This window comes from Mirounga leonina, unplaced genomic scaffold, assembly GCF_011800145.1.
Source record: "Mirounga leonina isolate KUSES-001 unplaced genomic scaffold, KU_Mleo_1.0 Mir_168, whole genome shotgun sequence".
In the NCBI taxonomy this organism is placed as follows: domain Eukaryota; kingdom Metazoa; phylum Chordata; class Mammalia; order Carnivora; family Phocidae; genus Mirounga; species Mirounga leonina.
Genome location: NW_023270426.1, coordinates 59,504,753 through 59,520,822, shown reverse-complemented (window position 1 = coordinate 59,520,822; position 16,070 = coordinate 59,504,753). Strand labels below are relative to the sequence as shown.

Genomic DNA, 16,070 nt, shown 5'->3' with positions numbered 1-16,070 from the left:
TTTTTAAAACTTTCTGCCCTTATTTTTCGTATTTTAAAAGATATGCAAAATGTAATAAAGTTTCTATTTTATTATTCAGTCTAAAATGAAAGCTGGTGAATTTAATTGAATAAAAGCAAAACTTTTTCCTCTTTAAAACTATTTGATGTAGAGATACTATGTAAGGTAGATAGAATTGCCAAAGGTCTACCAATTCATATTTCTCACTTGTTATACAGAAAATCCACTGGATTATTTATAGGACATAAATGAAAACAAATTTCAGATGGATGTTCTTTGGATGTTCTTTGATATCAGGGAAGAAGACTTTAAAAGGCATGGTCCATGGCTGCTTAGCAAGTTGTGGGTCACATATTTAGCAAAATGCTCTATATGTAAATTTTATCATGAAACCACCTTTCCACTTCAAGGATATTTTTCAAAATTACTGGTAGCAAAAAGAATTGAAAAAGTTGTTTGAAGTTTTTATTTATTTAATGGAGGAATTGTGATACAATTTTTTTTCCTTAAAATTGTATTTAAACTCATTTTTTAAATAATAAGTTGTATTTTTTTTTTTAAGATTTTATTTATTTCTTTATTTGAGAGAGAGATACAGCGAGAGAAGGAACACAAGCAGGGGGAGAGGGAGAGGGAGAAAGAAGCAGGCTTCCCGCTGAGCACGGAGCCTGATGTGGGGCTTGATCCCAGGATCCCGGGATCATGACCTGAGCCACCCAGACGTCCCTAATAATAAGTTTTTACTAACTCCAGAGCCTTTAAGCATATGGAGGCAAAGCCATTGACACTGTACATTTGAATGTGGTGGGGATGGAAAGGTTAACAAGACCTTCCAAATTTCTTAGCATTCTCTTGTATCCACTGTAAGTCAGTTCCCGATACCAGTGATCATACTAATATTACACTGTCTGCCAAATCTCTTAATTTGTTAACATGACTTTAATCATCTAGAGTTTTCTTTTGTGGGTGGTTTATTGAAGAATATTTGGTAACTGTCATACTTGCTCAGTAAATAAAGTTATTTTACTATGTAAAATCTGTATTAACAAATCTGTTTTCTCAAACATATTTAAGTAGGTTCAAAATAAACCATGTTTATATAAAACAAAAGGACACAACTTTGTTTTGTAAGAATTTAATGTGTAAACAGGAAAATAAGCATATAGCAACAAAACAGTTTGGCCTGTTAATACAGCAATTGTAAAGACACTTCAAGTACTTTTTTATATACAGGAGGCTATCTCTGCATTAAAGTTTACTTTCTTATGGAATAAGTAACTTCACAGTCTCCGAGATTTTAAGCCAGAAAGACAAGATTCATGCTGGTAAAGCAACCTGTAAATACTCCCTGTCCTCAACAGTTAGTCTACTTTAAACTTATAAAAAGATCTTCCAAAGGGGGAAGACAGTGCACTTAAGGCAGATGGCTGGGGCCTCCTGTAGCAAATCCCTGCCCAAAGGGGCTGTCTTACCATCTGCTGGACTAAAACTGGAGGCAAAATTGAAAGCTAGGAAAATAAATATCTGTATCTTCAGTGCATCTGACCAATTCACAGGGTTATCTGCAGATTTATATCTAAGCAAGTAAATAGAACTATTGAGATCAGATTTCTATAAATTAAATGGTATTTGGCTAAGGTACTAAGGAGGTGAGAGAATAAAACATCAATGTTTTAACAATCCCAAGTGACTTTATTTGCCCATTACAATTAGAAACTTTATGTGAGTTTCTACTTTAAGTCCAGTAGATTGCTGTTTTAACGTGGACTTTTTTTGTTTTCCATTTAGAATGTTTAAAGTTTCCCAGAAGCTAATTTCAACTAATAATTCACATATGATTGACACACTGAACTAACAATGGTCTTCACACCCACCTTGAATAATCTGAGGAGGTACTGAAAGTGATGTTTTTCCTGAGAAAGTCATGTTGCAAAATGGCACAAGACAAATTTTCTCCAGTCCTTCCCTCCAGAATACAAGATGGGAAAATCAGGTTATAATATAGTGTGTGAGGAAAACATGCTTGTTTTTCAAAACTTTGTTTTCAATCACTTACGAAGTTACCATTTTTTAGAGGGTGAGAACCAAATTTAAATTAAGTGATCATTTCTATAAGGTATGAATGAATACACATGGCAAATTTTGGTTGGTATGTAAGCAATTTTTATAGAAAATAGTTTACAGGTGGAGAAACTAAGGCACAGAAAACTTAACCAAGCTCATTTTCAAGGTTGAGTCTATAGTAAAGGTAGAAACAGAATCTAGGGCTTTGATTCTCAGGGTTAGAAGGTAATGGGTAATATCTTCCCCAAAGGGAAAAATTATCGTCTTTATTCTTTTTGGTAGGGAATATTAAGAAATCATTTAAAAATATACAATACGAATTCCCTTAAAAATCTTTGGCATTTGTGTGTCTTTGGGGTTTTAGGTATTTTCCTGCCAAAATATAAAACGGCATGGGAGCTAGTTTTTAATCAAAACAAAAAAGATTACTCTTAATTTTAAAATGACCTGAGTTTTATTCTGCATTGTTATATAAATCAATTGGATAACTATGAGTCCTGTGAAATTTAACAATGGCCACTACACCAAACAGATTTCATACACATGCATTCTGCAGTGAGATTTATGACTAGAACTTTCTTTACACTTTCGTAAAGTACAAAATTAGATATCTAATTTTTCATAAGCCCAACTATTCAAAGATATCAAACTTAACTACAGTGAGATGATTATATGTTAAGTGGCATTGAGTTGGCTCCAAATTCAAGTATTTTTAGTATTCATCCCAGGTTTTTGTACAGCCTAAGATGTGAGCTGGGAAATTCATACAGTTCAGAATGGGGCATTTTTCCCTGGATGTTTTTGATCACAAAACTTCCAATCTCATAAAATATGCAATTGTAAGAGCTCAGGTAGGTTTTTGCAGTCATTCATAATGCAGCACAGAACATACCATGCGAAAATAAAAGATAAAATTATTTTCAAGTTTGTTTCTAAAGTGCTCTTTGTGCAGTATTATTATATCAACTTTCAGATTACAGAAATCCACTATAATGACTAGTAATAGTTTTACAACAGATCGAGTTCAACAAGAGTAATTTGTTCAAGTATGAATACATAGATTAAAAATGCAAAAACTCTAGGCACACTGAAATCCAAATGATACAAGAAAAATCCACTTGAATACATAAGACAGATGACAGGGGTGTTGAAAAGGAATGTCAGAGTATCAGAGACTGATTGGTAAGGTAACTAGTATGTAAACTCAAAGTGGTTCTGAATATTTTGACAGCAAGTATTTGTCCAACAAAACAGGAACAAAAATATAATATTCCTTATCAGAAATAGAAAACAAGTCTGTCCAAGTGTTCAGAAGTGGTATCATAAAGATACTTTGGGAGAAATTTCATAGCTAATAGGTTGCTTCATCCATGTTGTCGTCACTATCTGCACCAAAATCATCTCCATCTTCAAAGTATGAATTAATGTAGTCATTTTCCTAAGTGAAATGATATATTCCTCAGTAAATATTAAAATGAATGAGTAGTAAGATCATTATTAAAAAATATAATCTAGGCTGTCCCTTTAAGTGTATAAATATCAAGTAATAAGAAAACATAGCAGGCTTTTGAAAAGTCTCTATTTCATCTGATTAAAAAATACATTGGTTTTCATTCCCATCTACCTGTGCTGCTTTCCACAAGGCCATCACCTCCTACTATTTTCAGGCACCAACTCGTTAAGAGAAAATGAAGGAATGTCCATGACACCTTAGTAAAATGATCCATCGAATTCATTACACCTTAGTAGGATGATACATGGTCTAGTGAGCTAAACCACTAAACACTCCAAACAAATGTACAGACACTCAAGAAACAAAGCCAATTTACATTAACATTCATTAAACTACACCAGAACTGAGGTTTTCAGTCACGATGTGTAACTGAGCAGAAGTAGAGGGATTTTTGCTTCCTGTCAAAAAACAGGCCTCAAGATACCAAATCTCCTTGAGGTTAAGAGGAATTAAGCTCCTGGGAACATTTCAATTATCAAGACTGGGGAAGATTTATCCATGTAAATAATTCCTGATATTTCTGTGCTTTCTATCAAAAATTCAAAAATCCATTTTGGATATGGAATAAAGGAATTTATGCACATTATTAACTAATTACAGTGTATGGGCTGTATTTGAATTTTGATTGGAATGAACAGTAAAATTTTGAGACAATTAAAAATATTTGAATATTGGCTTAATATTTAATATTAAGAAATTATATTTCATTATGTTAGGTGTAATAATAATATTGTGATGTTAAAGAGCCCTTATTTTTTAGTACATACTGAAATATTTATGGATGAAATGATACAATGCCTGGGGTTTGCTTTATAATAATCCAAGGCGGATGGGAAATGGAAGTGGGGGGATAGGAATGGACTGGGTGAATAAATGAGTGGTTGAAAGATTGGCTATAAATTGATGATTGTTAAAACTGGGTGATAAGTTCATGGGTGTTTATTTTACTTGTCACTAGATTTTTGTACTTCATTGAAATCCACCATAAAAAAATTAATCTCTACATCATCACTCTCTATAGCAGGAGTTACGACAGAGTAAGAAGTAGAGACTATTCTCAAAAGAAGGTCACCTGGATATCAGCTTTTTTAGTATCTTTTTTTTTTTTTTAAAGATTTTATTTATTTGACAGAGAGAGACAGCGAGAGAGGGAACACAAGCAGGAGGAGTGGGAGAAGGAGAAGCAGGCTTCCTGCGGAGCAGGGAGCCCGATGCGGGGCTCGATCCCAGGACCCTGGGATCATGACCTGAGCCGAAGGCAGCTGCTTAACGACTGAGCCACCCAGGCGCCCCACTTTTTTAGTATCTTAATGGCGGGATTTTTTTTTAACATATAAATTTATACAAATAATGCAAGATAACTTGTATTGTTCAGGTATAGATTTCCTTACTTTGTCTTCCCTAACACTGTAAGTTTTTGTATCCAGTAAGTTTCCATAGCATCCCCAGGAAGATGGCCTGGTTTCTCTGGTGCCAAGAAATCCAGTAACGTCTGGAAGCCTGGCTGAAGCCTCGGGGCTAGTGTACAGGGGAGGGGTGCATGGGTGAGAGTTCAAATGAGACCACCTTGTAAAAGAGTTGGAAGGGATACTTCACTATTCCAAATCAAAACATCTGCAACTTATGCTTTGCTTTAGACACGAACACTTCCAAGTACATTCAGTGATTCACCTTAGGTAATTTTGTGATGTTAATAATCTTGATACACGTACAAAGTGAGAACTTGTTGAAACTGATGGCTTAAATGGTTCTTGGCTTTCACTTGTTTTTTCTTTAATTACAATATTCAAAAGACCGAAGGAAGAAAAAGTCTGCGTTTCTTTAATTTTACAAAGAGGTGCTACCTAGATAATTTGCTCCATTTATTCTTCAAAAATAATGCTTATCAAATCCTCATAGGTCAAGTTAATTAACAGGATTTTTTCATTAATTAATTGCTAAAAAGAGCCAAGAGTATGACTTTAAATCTAGAAAGTCTTTAACTGAGTTCCCCTCTTCATCCCTCACCCAGACTCATACTCAAAACATGCATCCTTTCTCTACTAAAGTGAAAAGTTGTTTTTTTTTTACTGTATTTATATAAACTGTGTTTAGTACTCTGCTAAAGCCTCACAAAGAATTCTGAAATTATTAGAATCCTGATGTTTGTCATTCTTACTAGGGATGATCGTAATTTCAACAGAGCTCACCTCAAGCAGATTTTATAAAGAGAGCATTCCAAAAGCTAATCTTGTCTAGAAAACAGGCCACTACCCACTCAAAGATAATAGCACGCTACAATCCCCAAGACCAGTTGTGACAACCAAAAATGTCTCCAGATATTAGCAAATATAACTTGGAGGGCAAAATCACCACTGGCTGAAAAACACTGGTTCATAGCAACAAGCTTTCAAACATGATTTAACCATGGTTCCTTCCAATCCAAGCAACTGAGCTTTCTAAAATACAAATATGTTAAAACTACTCCACTGCTTTAACCCTTCAAAGGCTACCCGCAGCACTCAGGAAAAAGTAATATTGCTCAGCCTGGTATTTAAGACCCTATATATTTGTCTCTTCAGCTTCATCTCTCCACGTACCCCCCCATTACACTCTGATCCAGCCATATTGACTTGTCAATTACACTATTAAGCTACACTCTCATCATGTGCAAGCCTTCTCCACCCTCTTTCCTCTATCTCCAAGTCCCCTCCAGTCCATTGCTCATCTTGATCTGATTAAGTCTTCAGATTGTCTTCTTTGAGATATCTTCTTTCACATCACTAAAATGGAGTTTGGTGCCCCCCTTACGTACCCCTATGGCATTCTGTACTATATTACACCATAGCATTATTCAGTGTATTGCAATTGTCTCCCCTCTTGTGTGTTTCCCCACTACACCAATATCCTTGATGAGAGAACTGTATCTTCTCTTGATACTCCCCTTGCCTAGTACAATTCCAAGCATATGCATGGTGTACAATTACTATACAGTGAATGAAAAAAAAAAGTAAGGAGTAAAAGGTATTTCTAGGGCAACTAAAATTTTGGATAGGGATGCAGTCAGGGAGATTGTAGAGAGAAAAGGAAATCCAAGGGAAGAAATCTGAAGAATACTGACATTTAAATATTAGAAAGAAGAGAACTCAAAAGAGACCATGAAAAGCTATCAGAAATAGGAGAAAAACAAGAAGGGTTGTGTCACAAAAACCAAGAAAAGCAACATTTGCCTATGTCCTGGCATATAGTTGATGCCATAATTGCCTTAAGTTGTTGAATTTATTTTATTTATTATTTTTTTTTATTTTTTAAAGATTTTATTTATTTATTTGAGAGAGAGAGAATGGGAGACAGAGAGCATGAGAGGGGGAAGGTCAGAGGGAGAAGCAGACTCCCTGCCAAGCAGGGAGGCCGATGCGGGACTCGATCCAGGGACTCCAGGATCATGACCTGAGCCGAAGGCAGTCGCTTAACCCACTGAGCCACCCAGGCGCCCAAGTTGCTGAATTTAAATAAAGGAAATATTTTAACAATGAAGCTGTGAGCAGTGTTAAATGTTGCAGAAAAGTGAAATAAGGCCTCAAATTAATCTATTGGTGAACGTGGTGGCAATAGTTTCAATTGCACATAGGTGGCAATCAGATGAAAAGAACTAAAGGGCGGAGGGGGGCGGAGGGGGGGGTGGCGTGTGAAGCAAAGCCGGCTAAACAGCTTTCCAGGAGACAGCTGGACACTTCGAAGGGATGTGGGGAGCATACTTTACAATGAGAGATGAACATGTTTTAATGCATGAGTGGAACAGAAGAGTAGGAAAAGAGATTGAAAATATGAAAAGGGAAAGGACATAAGGATTACAGACCCCCCAAAGGCAGGACAATTAGCCCCAAATACAGTGAAGCCTATTTCTTCCACTGGAAAAAAAAAAAAAAGGAGGAGGAGGAAAGACATTTCGTTTGAAGGCAGAGGACATGAAATTAAGGGAGTTTCTTCTTGATGGCTTCATTTTCTGTATGAAGGGGTTATCATCTGCTAAGAGTAAAAGGAAAGGGAGTCAAGGAGAGGGACTAAGAAGAAAAGAGATGACCTAAAATAATTGTTGTGGACAGAGGACATGGTAAGGAGGAACACAGAGACCACGTTGCCAGCAAAAAGGGGCTGGTGACTGTTGCTTCAGTGGCATCAGTTTCTGAAAAGCTCAACAGGTGGCTTGGAGGGAAAAGGGGAGAGAGTGGAACTGATTGAAGGTTACCTTGATCTCAAATGTGTGCGGGGAGGACAAGGGACAAGGGCAATGGCAAGAAAGCAGTCAAAGGGTGAGCAAGGGTCTAGGCCCCTTAGGGAAGGAGATTAAGACAGGGAACCAGTAAAGGAGAAATAGAGAATCAGGGGTTTGGCAGTCTCAATCACGTCAGAGTGCAGGGATAAAAAAAGTGAATGATCTGGAAAGAAAGTTGGACACAACGTGGTATTTTTAATTTTAAAATGTTTAAAAGTTGTCTGGAAGAATAAAGAATACTCAGGAAAATCCTTCCCTAGAAATAACAAATAATCAGAAGCTTCTATTAACAGGAACAGCAGAGTGATGGTTCAAAACCAGGTCCCAGAAATACATCTAAGTAGAAGTGGAAATCTAATAGCTGATACAGGGGAATTGCAAATCAATGAAGAAAGCAAATTATTTAATAAACGAGGTTAGCAGCTGGCTAACCATTTGGAAATAGATAAAAACGGATCCATACCTCTCTCTTTACACCAATATAAATTCCAAAGCAATCCAAAATTTAATGTAAACGAGTTAAAGCATATAATAAAGACTTCATAGTTATACCAGTTTCAGGTAAAGAAAAGATTCAGCATCCTGTGGGAAGCTGAACTGGAGTGAAGACAAAGTTTACTTCCATGGAGAAGAAACTCCCAGCATAGGGTTACTGCATGAGGTGTCTACTAAGTCCCAAAGATGCTGTGACCAACAAAGTTACCCTGCTCAAAAACACCCTGATTGGCTCTAGCTTATTTTGAAAGGCACCATGTTTCTAGAAGTTAGAAATCCCAAGTTCAAACCACTAAGTCCTAACTCAGTCAGATACTGGAGGTTAGATCCTAACTGTTCTCTGGCAGTGTCCACATGCACTTTGGGATTTGATGATGGTATGGCAGGGATTTCCTCTTCAGACCCTAAATGACTAAGTCCTTAATTACAGTAATGGCAGATTTAAAATTTTATGTAGATAAATCTTAAACTAATCTGATCAATTTGCTTCACTTGTGGACTTCCACTTACAAAGTTGTCTATCAAGTTACTCTTACCTCCTAGATTCAGTTTGGTATCATCTCAATGCTATAATAATTCTCCTGACACTAAGGAACTGATACCGGTGATAATGATATATCCCAACTTGGTTTTGGTTTGTTATTTTAATTATATAGCATATATCTGATTACTTATTAGATAATCCTTAAACTTAGTAACTTTATTACCTCTTCTTGCTCTTCTTCATCATATTCCTCTTGTTCTGCAGCATCATCGTCCTCCTCCTCATCGCCTTCTTTACTTTTCTCTTTGCTTCCTTCTTTCTCTTCATTTTCCTCATCTGATTTTTCACCATCACCTCTCTTTTCCAATTCCTGGTATAAATGAACTTCATTAATTTAAATGGAAACCACTAGACTTTGACCTCCCTGCTTAGCTTCAAGAAAACACAATTACCATTCACCTTATTCTAATCCTCCAGGCCACTACCTAGGAAACTGTGAGTTCACTCAACAAAGGAGGAACTCTCTGTCCTGTCATTATACTAGTATTTTCATTGATTTTGTTACTTCATAACTGGGTCTCAGGGATGGCTTAGTATCAGCTCTAAGCACAATGCTTTATTTTTATGGTTTGTATCCTACCTCCTTCCTAAAATACTGAGTTGATTCAGTTCATAGACGGAAACTTTCAGAATGCTATTTTGTTATCTCTCCAACATAAAAGGAGAAAAAAGAATGTAATGGTAACATTTCAAAAATGTCTATGTTGTATTTATTTATTTATTTTTAAAGTAAGCTCTATGCCCAATATGGGACTTGAACTCACCACCCTGACATCATGAGTCGCATGCTCTACCAACTGAGCCAGCCAGGTATCCCTATGTTAATACTCATAATTAAAGCACAGGATCACTTTAGCTAAGATATGATTTTTTTTTTTTTAAAGATTTTATTTATTTATTTGACAGAGAAAGACACAGCGAGAGAGGGAACACAAGCAGGGGGCAGTGGGAGAGGGAGAAGCAGGCTCCCCGCCAAGCAGGGAGCCCGATGCGGCACTCGATCCAGGGACTCCAGGATCATGACCTGAGCCAAAGGCAGTCGCTTAACCGACTGAGCCACCCAGGCGCCCTAGCTAAGATATGATTATTCTTAAACGATACTCAGAACATTAATTCATATGGCTGCAAATGCTCCATCCTATTATATTTGCTTTGTAGATTACATATAGAGAGAAAACATTTTGTATTTGGAGTGACTACAATTTAGCTATTCCTTTACTGGCTCTTAAGTATTTATTTTTATTTATTTTTTCCCCCATTTTTTTTAATGTTATGTTAATCACCATACATTACATCATTAGTTTTTGATGTAGTGTTCCATGATTCATTGTTTGCGTATAACACCCAGTGCTCCATTCAATACATGCCCTCTTTAATACCCATCACCAGGCTAACCCAACCCCCGACCCCCTCCCCTCTAGAACCCTCAGTTTGTTTCTCAGAGCCCATAGTCTCTCATGGTTCGTCTCCCCCTCCGATTAAAATCCCTTTAATTATATTCAAGTTTGAATTTAAGGAAATCAAAGGCAATAAAAACACTACATCAGATTCAATTTCTAATCAAAATTCAAATTCTGGGGTGCCTGGGTGGCTCAGTCGGTTAAGCGTCTGCCTTCGGCTCAGATCATGATCCCAGAGTCTTGGGATTGAGCCCTGCATTGGGCTCCCTGCTCAGCAGGAAGCCTGCTTCTCCCTCTCCCTCCACAGCTCCCCCTGCTTGTGCTCTCTTTCTGTCAAATAAACAAATAAAATCTTAAAAAGAAATTCAAATTCCACCTTTTTTTTTACCTCATCCCACTGAGGCAGAACAAATAAAACCAAGGTAATAGACATAAGATGATTTATCCTCACACTGACCCATGTTGCCTTATATGAGTTATTACTATAATATAACGAGTGCAAATTTTTCCAATTGACAATCCCTTTGGAAAATTGCAAGTAAACAAAATAGTGTTTATCAATCTTCTGAAGTGTCTATAAACACACAGACACACACACCCCCATATATAATGATGCTATGTTGACATTAACATGGAGTTTTTTCTTTTCTACTTTAATCAAATTGCAGTAAAGAGGCTTACAACCCATAAATTTTGTGTAGTTAAAAGGGAATTGCAGTGCTATACTTACTAAACTCTGTGCAGGGTATATACTATATCTGAAAAATCCTGCTATTAGCTATTATTTCATAATTAGCAATAAACATATTTAAACCAACTATGGAACATGTTTTCAAAATATAAAAACCATTCACTGCTCTGTAGGACTAGGAAAGTCTTTATATCCATTACTGTAACCTTGAATATTTTTAAAAAAGTAATAACTTTATTTGTATCACATAGACCTAAATCAAGCCCATAAAATACTTAAGTCGGTTACCTATAGTAGATTTATGCAATTAAAAAAAATGATCACAGAGCCACACACATTGTCTCATTACTTTTTTCTTTTTGCGCTAAGCTACTAGTTTTGGTTTGTCTACTTACTAGTCTCCATTTTCTCCTCTGTGAGATTTAACTATTTACTACTACCTTACAGATTTGTTTTAAGAATAATGTGATTAACACGATGTGAAAACACTTTGCAAACAGTTAACTTATAGAGAGGGAATAGTTCTTCCAGTTTAAATAATATGCAGCTAACCTATAGAAAGAGCTTCCTGTAAGTCAAGCAGACATAGGCTCAAATATTAGTTTACTGCTGTCTGATTATTCACACATTAATCAAGATTTGACTGTTACTTCCTCTCCATCCACAGAAGTTTTATTATAATAAAACTTACAACTACTTTTGGTGAAGAAATGAACAATAATAGAGACATCCAGAAGCTAATTTTGCTCTTTAACTGAGAGATAATAAAGCAAACTCATCTAGAGTTCCAGATTTAAAACTTCAATTTTAACAATGTGCAAAATGAAAAAGGTGTTTAAATGTAGAAAATCGGGAAACACAATTTGTTCTGATGAGAAACCATATTCTGATCAATCTTCCTTATAGCATATGTCATCTTAGCAACCTCTTTCCAGGAAGCTTTAAGAAGAGTCAGAATCTGTGTTCAATCAATACAAGTTGGCTAGTTCTGCAACCCCATCCATCATCCCACCACAGTTAAACTGACAGTTATCACTATTCCTTCAATATCCTCCTGGCATTATTTTCAGATATGTTATCTCCAGCTCAAGTACTGGCCAAAAAATAAAATAACAAAAATATGAGTTTCTGTTATCACATGGCAATGCCAACTTGACCAGGCAAGTAAAAATTTTAAAGCCTTGACCTCCTTATCTGTAAGTAAGGAAAAATATTACCCATCTCTCTTTGCTGTTATGAAGTCTTCAGGACATAATGTATGTAAATAGCTTTCATCGAAGAGCCTGGTACATAGTAAGTTCTCAATAAGTGCTAGCTGTTATCATTATCATCGTTATCATTACCATCAAGGCAAGGTAACATATGCATGGACAGTGGGAATAAATTGGCATAACTTCCGTGGAGAGTGATCTGTCAATATCTATCCATATTATCTAATACACATAACAACTGACCCAAGAAATCCACTTCAAGAAATCTACTCTATAGGTGTAAAATGGCATACTTAATATGAATTCACTCCAGCACTGTTTATAATAGCAAAATTCTAGATGAAACATTAGGTCCATCAATAGGGTACTGGTTAAATAAATTATGGTTCATTCTTAAAGTGCAGCCAAAAAAGGAAAAAAAGAAAAAAAAAAGAATGAGGCAAACTCTATAGACTGACATAGAGCCATCTCCATTGATTATAAGTGATAAAATGAAAATGCAGAAGAATGTAATATGCTAGTTTTTGTCTTTAAAAAGAAAAAAAACCTGTTATTTGTTATGCATAAAATATTTCTGAAAGATCTAGCTATAAGAAACTGGCAATACTGGTTGTCTACAAGAGGGAAACTGGATGGTTAGGGAGAGGGATGGGAGGGCAAATTTTTAGTTTATTAACATTTTGGATTTTTTATCTTTCTATTTTTGAAATATTAAAAACAATGAAGGTATAAAAGTAGTTCTGTAAGATGTGCTTTTTTCTCAATAGAATCTTCTACACATACCATGAGACAGAAAAAAAAGCACTAAAAAAGCACATGTATAATAATAGGAAAAAAATGAGAGGTTTTTTAAAAGAAATACATTTTTGGTATGTAACTCTTTCGTGTTTCTTTCCCATACATAATTCCAATGTAAGGGGAAAGTAGCAATACATGGAAAAGGAAGTAGCTGACAGAGGGTAAGGTAAGTTGACAGGTAAGTGGTGAAGAAGGACAGGATGGAGGTTCTTTATCTCCCAGCCAACAATGTTCAAATCTTTCCAGGTACCCTGTGTGCTGGGCTTGGTTCTGCCAAATCCACATATTATTAAAAGTGAGAGAAGGTGGAAAGACTGAAGAAGGTGAAAGGAGGCATGACGCTTTTTCAGCTTGCTCGTATAGCAAGAAGAAAACCTTACCTCGATTTTTTTCAACACATCCGCAGTATTAGTGAGTGAAGCGCCTTTGCCCGTATCTTTCACCTTTTCGGGTTTGGGGCCTGCTGAAGTAAAACCACTGTTAACACATATTTCTGTAACAGCAACTGTGTATTACATCTTTGCCTTTTCATATGCTGTCTAGTATAGTGATATGTCGTAGCGGGCACTCACATAATTTGCAGACCGAATTGATTTTCTTAAAGAATAACAAAGTAAGTCAGCACGCCTCACCAATTTTCCATGATGAGGAGTAAATGATAATCACTTAATAGGATGTTTTCTAACATTGTAACCAGATATCTTACCAATACTGAAAATCTGTACTGGCAAGTCATGTTATTAAGGCCTAAACTACTAAAATGTTACATCAGGTAGAAGCATCAGAGGACCAGTGGAAGACTCTCACCAATATATCATCTGCATTGGCTTCCTGTTCACTGATCAGTGTACTTTATTTTAACTAGGGCAATTTGACCAGGTTTGGAAAATAAAAAACAAGTGCAGAATAAATATGCATTTGTCACTGGTTAAAGAAATGAGAAAGGAATTATACTCCTGCAACATAAGCCTCGTCTTTGGAATGAAGATTAAAATGGTTCAACTAATCACACCCATTATATGAATCTGAAAACTCAAAGCAATATAAATAAAATGTTTTAATGGCTTTGGGATTTTTTTTTAAGCCATATATAAAATAATGCATTTGAGGCTATTCTATAACTGCAGGGAATGGAGAATTATTTCACATATAGATCCAGCCAGTCAGTTACCAAGGCACTATGATATGCTACAAAATTGCCCCATTGTGATCAAAAAGTACAATAGTCCTTTCCCAAAATCAAACTAAATACCTAGAAATTACTTGGTAACAGAGGAAAATATGACTCAGAAAGATGTAATTTTGTTAAAGATTAACATTTAACCTACAGAAGAGGAAATTTCTAGATTGTGGTGGATGACCCATAACTGACAGAATTACAATTTACTGTGTTATACCAAATTGCCCCCCAGGGAGTCACTGAGCTCAGAACCCCAACATATATATTTGTGAAGTTTTGCTCAGGAAAAAAGTAACATTTAATAATGGGTAACTTTCTCTGCTCCCCTTGAGGGTAAAGACTGTTTAATTTGAACTGTAGCACATAAAATGTAGTATCATATATCAACTAGATCTCAATATATATTATAATATGGATGCCAGAAAACATCAGCTAAGAATGTAATTTACTCACACATGAAGTCTTTTTCTCTAAGAATCTTTTGTTGAATTACTTAAGTTTCCTAACACAAAAGTCTGTTAAATGGGTATTATAGAATATGGTCAGGTAAATAAACTTATTAGAAACTACTCATCTCTTGGGGTGCCTGGGTGGCTCAGTTGGTTGAGCAGCTAACTTGATTTCAGCTCAGATCATGATTTCAGGGTCCTGGGATTGAGCCCCATGTCAGACTCCACACTCAGCAGGAAGTCGGCTTCAGGATTCTCTCTTTTCCTCTGCCCCTCACCCCAGCTTGCTCTCTCTCTCGCTCTCAAATAAATAAACCTTAAAAATAAAAAAAATAATGGGGCACCTGGGTGGCTCAATTGTTAAGCGTCTGCCTTCGGCTCAGGTCATGATCCCAGGGTTCTGGGATGGAGCCCCGCATTGGGCTCCCTGCTCCGTGGGAAGCCTGCTTCTCCCTCTCCCACTCCCCCTGCTTGTGTTCCCTCTCTCGCTGTGTCTCTCTGTCAAATAAATAAATAAAATCTTTAAAAAAAAAAAATTAAAAATTAAAAAATTAAAAAAATAAAAATAAAAAGCTACTGATCTTTTAACTAAGAAAGTCAGTTGCCAAAAGGCCCCTAAGCATCTTTTGCAACTTATCAATCTGGTTTTACATAATCACAAATTCTATTATGTGTAACTGGGAGAGAAGTGTCAAATTACCAGAATTTGTTGGGATGCTTGGGTGGCTCAGTCGGTTGAGTGTCCGACTCTTGGTTTTGACCTGGTTGTGAGACAGAGCCCAGAGTTGGGTTCCACGCTCAGCGGGAAGTCTGCTTAAAATACTCTCCCTCTCCTTCTCCGTCTGTCTCTCCGCCCACTCACCAGGTCTCTTACTCTCTCTCTAAAAAAAAAAATCTTCAAAAAAAATTACCAAAATTTGTTAATACTGTTTTAACCCCAAAACATGCATTATCTTCCCCATCTTTGGCCAAATACATACATATATTTGAAAAATTTTTTGGTTTCTTTCAATACCTGCCAATAGCTGGTTCTTCAAAAAGCAAACTTTTTCAGCCTTTGGCTCTTTGGGTACTGTTTACTTTCATGTAAATCAGTGGAGATCATTTTAATAAAAGAGAGAGTATAAGTTTATCAGGAATAAAACACAAAAATTATACAATATGCAAAAAAAAAAAAAAGCTCGGAGTGGAAACAGAAAGTTTTGTGGTGGTTGTTTTATTTTTTAACAAATGGAAATTCTGACACATTGGACGTTCTTACTAATAATCAATGTGTATATATAGTCCCAGGGATGAGCAGTCAGTGGGACGTATTTGAAAATAATAATTTTTCCAAATCAGATACATTCTTTTTGGCTCTTTAAAGTCTGCTACAAATCTGTGATCCACCAGGACATGACCAGTATCATTAATGCACATTATTATACTGTAAAAATAATATATTTGCCCGATAAAAGCCAAAGGTATAAA

The 16,070-nt window shown here is 36.1% G+C and overlaps 2 protein-coding genes across 3 annotated transcripts in view; both read right to left on the bottom strand.

The window, feature by feature from the left end:
• Positions 1 to 9,098, bottom strand: part of ADGRV1 (adhesion G protein-coupled receptor V1) — a 556,689-nt gene extending 547,591 nt beyond the window's left edge. Inside the window, exon 1 of the mRNA XM_035014847.1 lies at positions 9,035 to 9,098. The gene's annotated coding sequence lies outside the window, so the exon portion shown is untranslated. The remainder of the gene's footprint in view (positions 1 to 9,034) is intronic.
• POLR3G (RNA polymerase III subunit G) overlaps positions 1,120 to 16,070 on the bottom strand; it is a 42,915-nt gene continuing 27,964 nt past the window's right edge. The window contains exons 6-8 of one of the 2 annotated variants that reach the window (XM_035014844.1): positions 13,352 to 13,434; positions 9,035 to 9,181; positions 1,120 to 3,502 (exon numbers count right to left, since the gene is read on the bottom strand). In XM_035014844.1, coding sequence (XP_034870735.1) covers positions 3,416 to 3,502; positions 9,035 to 9,181; positions 13,352 to 13,434 — 317 coding nt within the window. In that variant the 3' untranslated portion in view covers positions 1,120 to 3,415. The remainder of the gene's footprint in view (positions 3,503 to 9,034; positions 9,182 to 13,351; positions 13,435 to 16,070) is intronic. The other variant, XM_035014845.1, reaches the window with a different exon arrangement.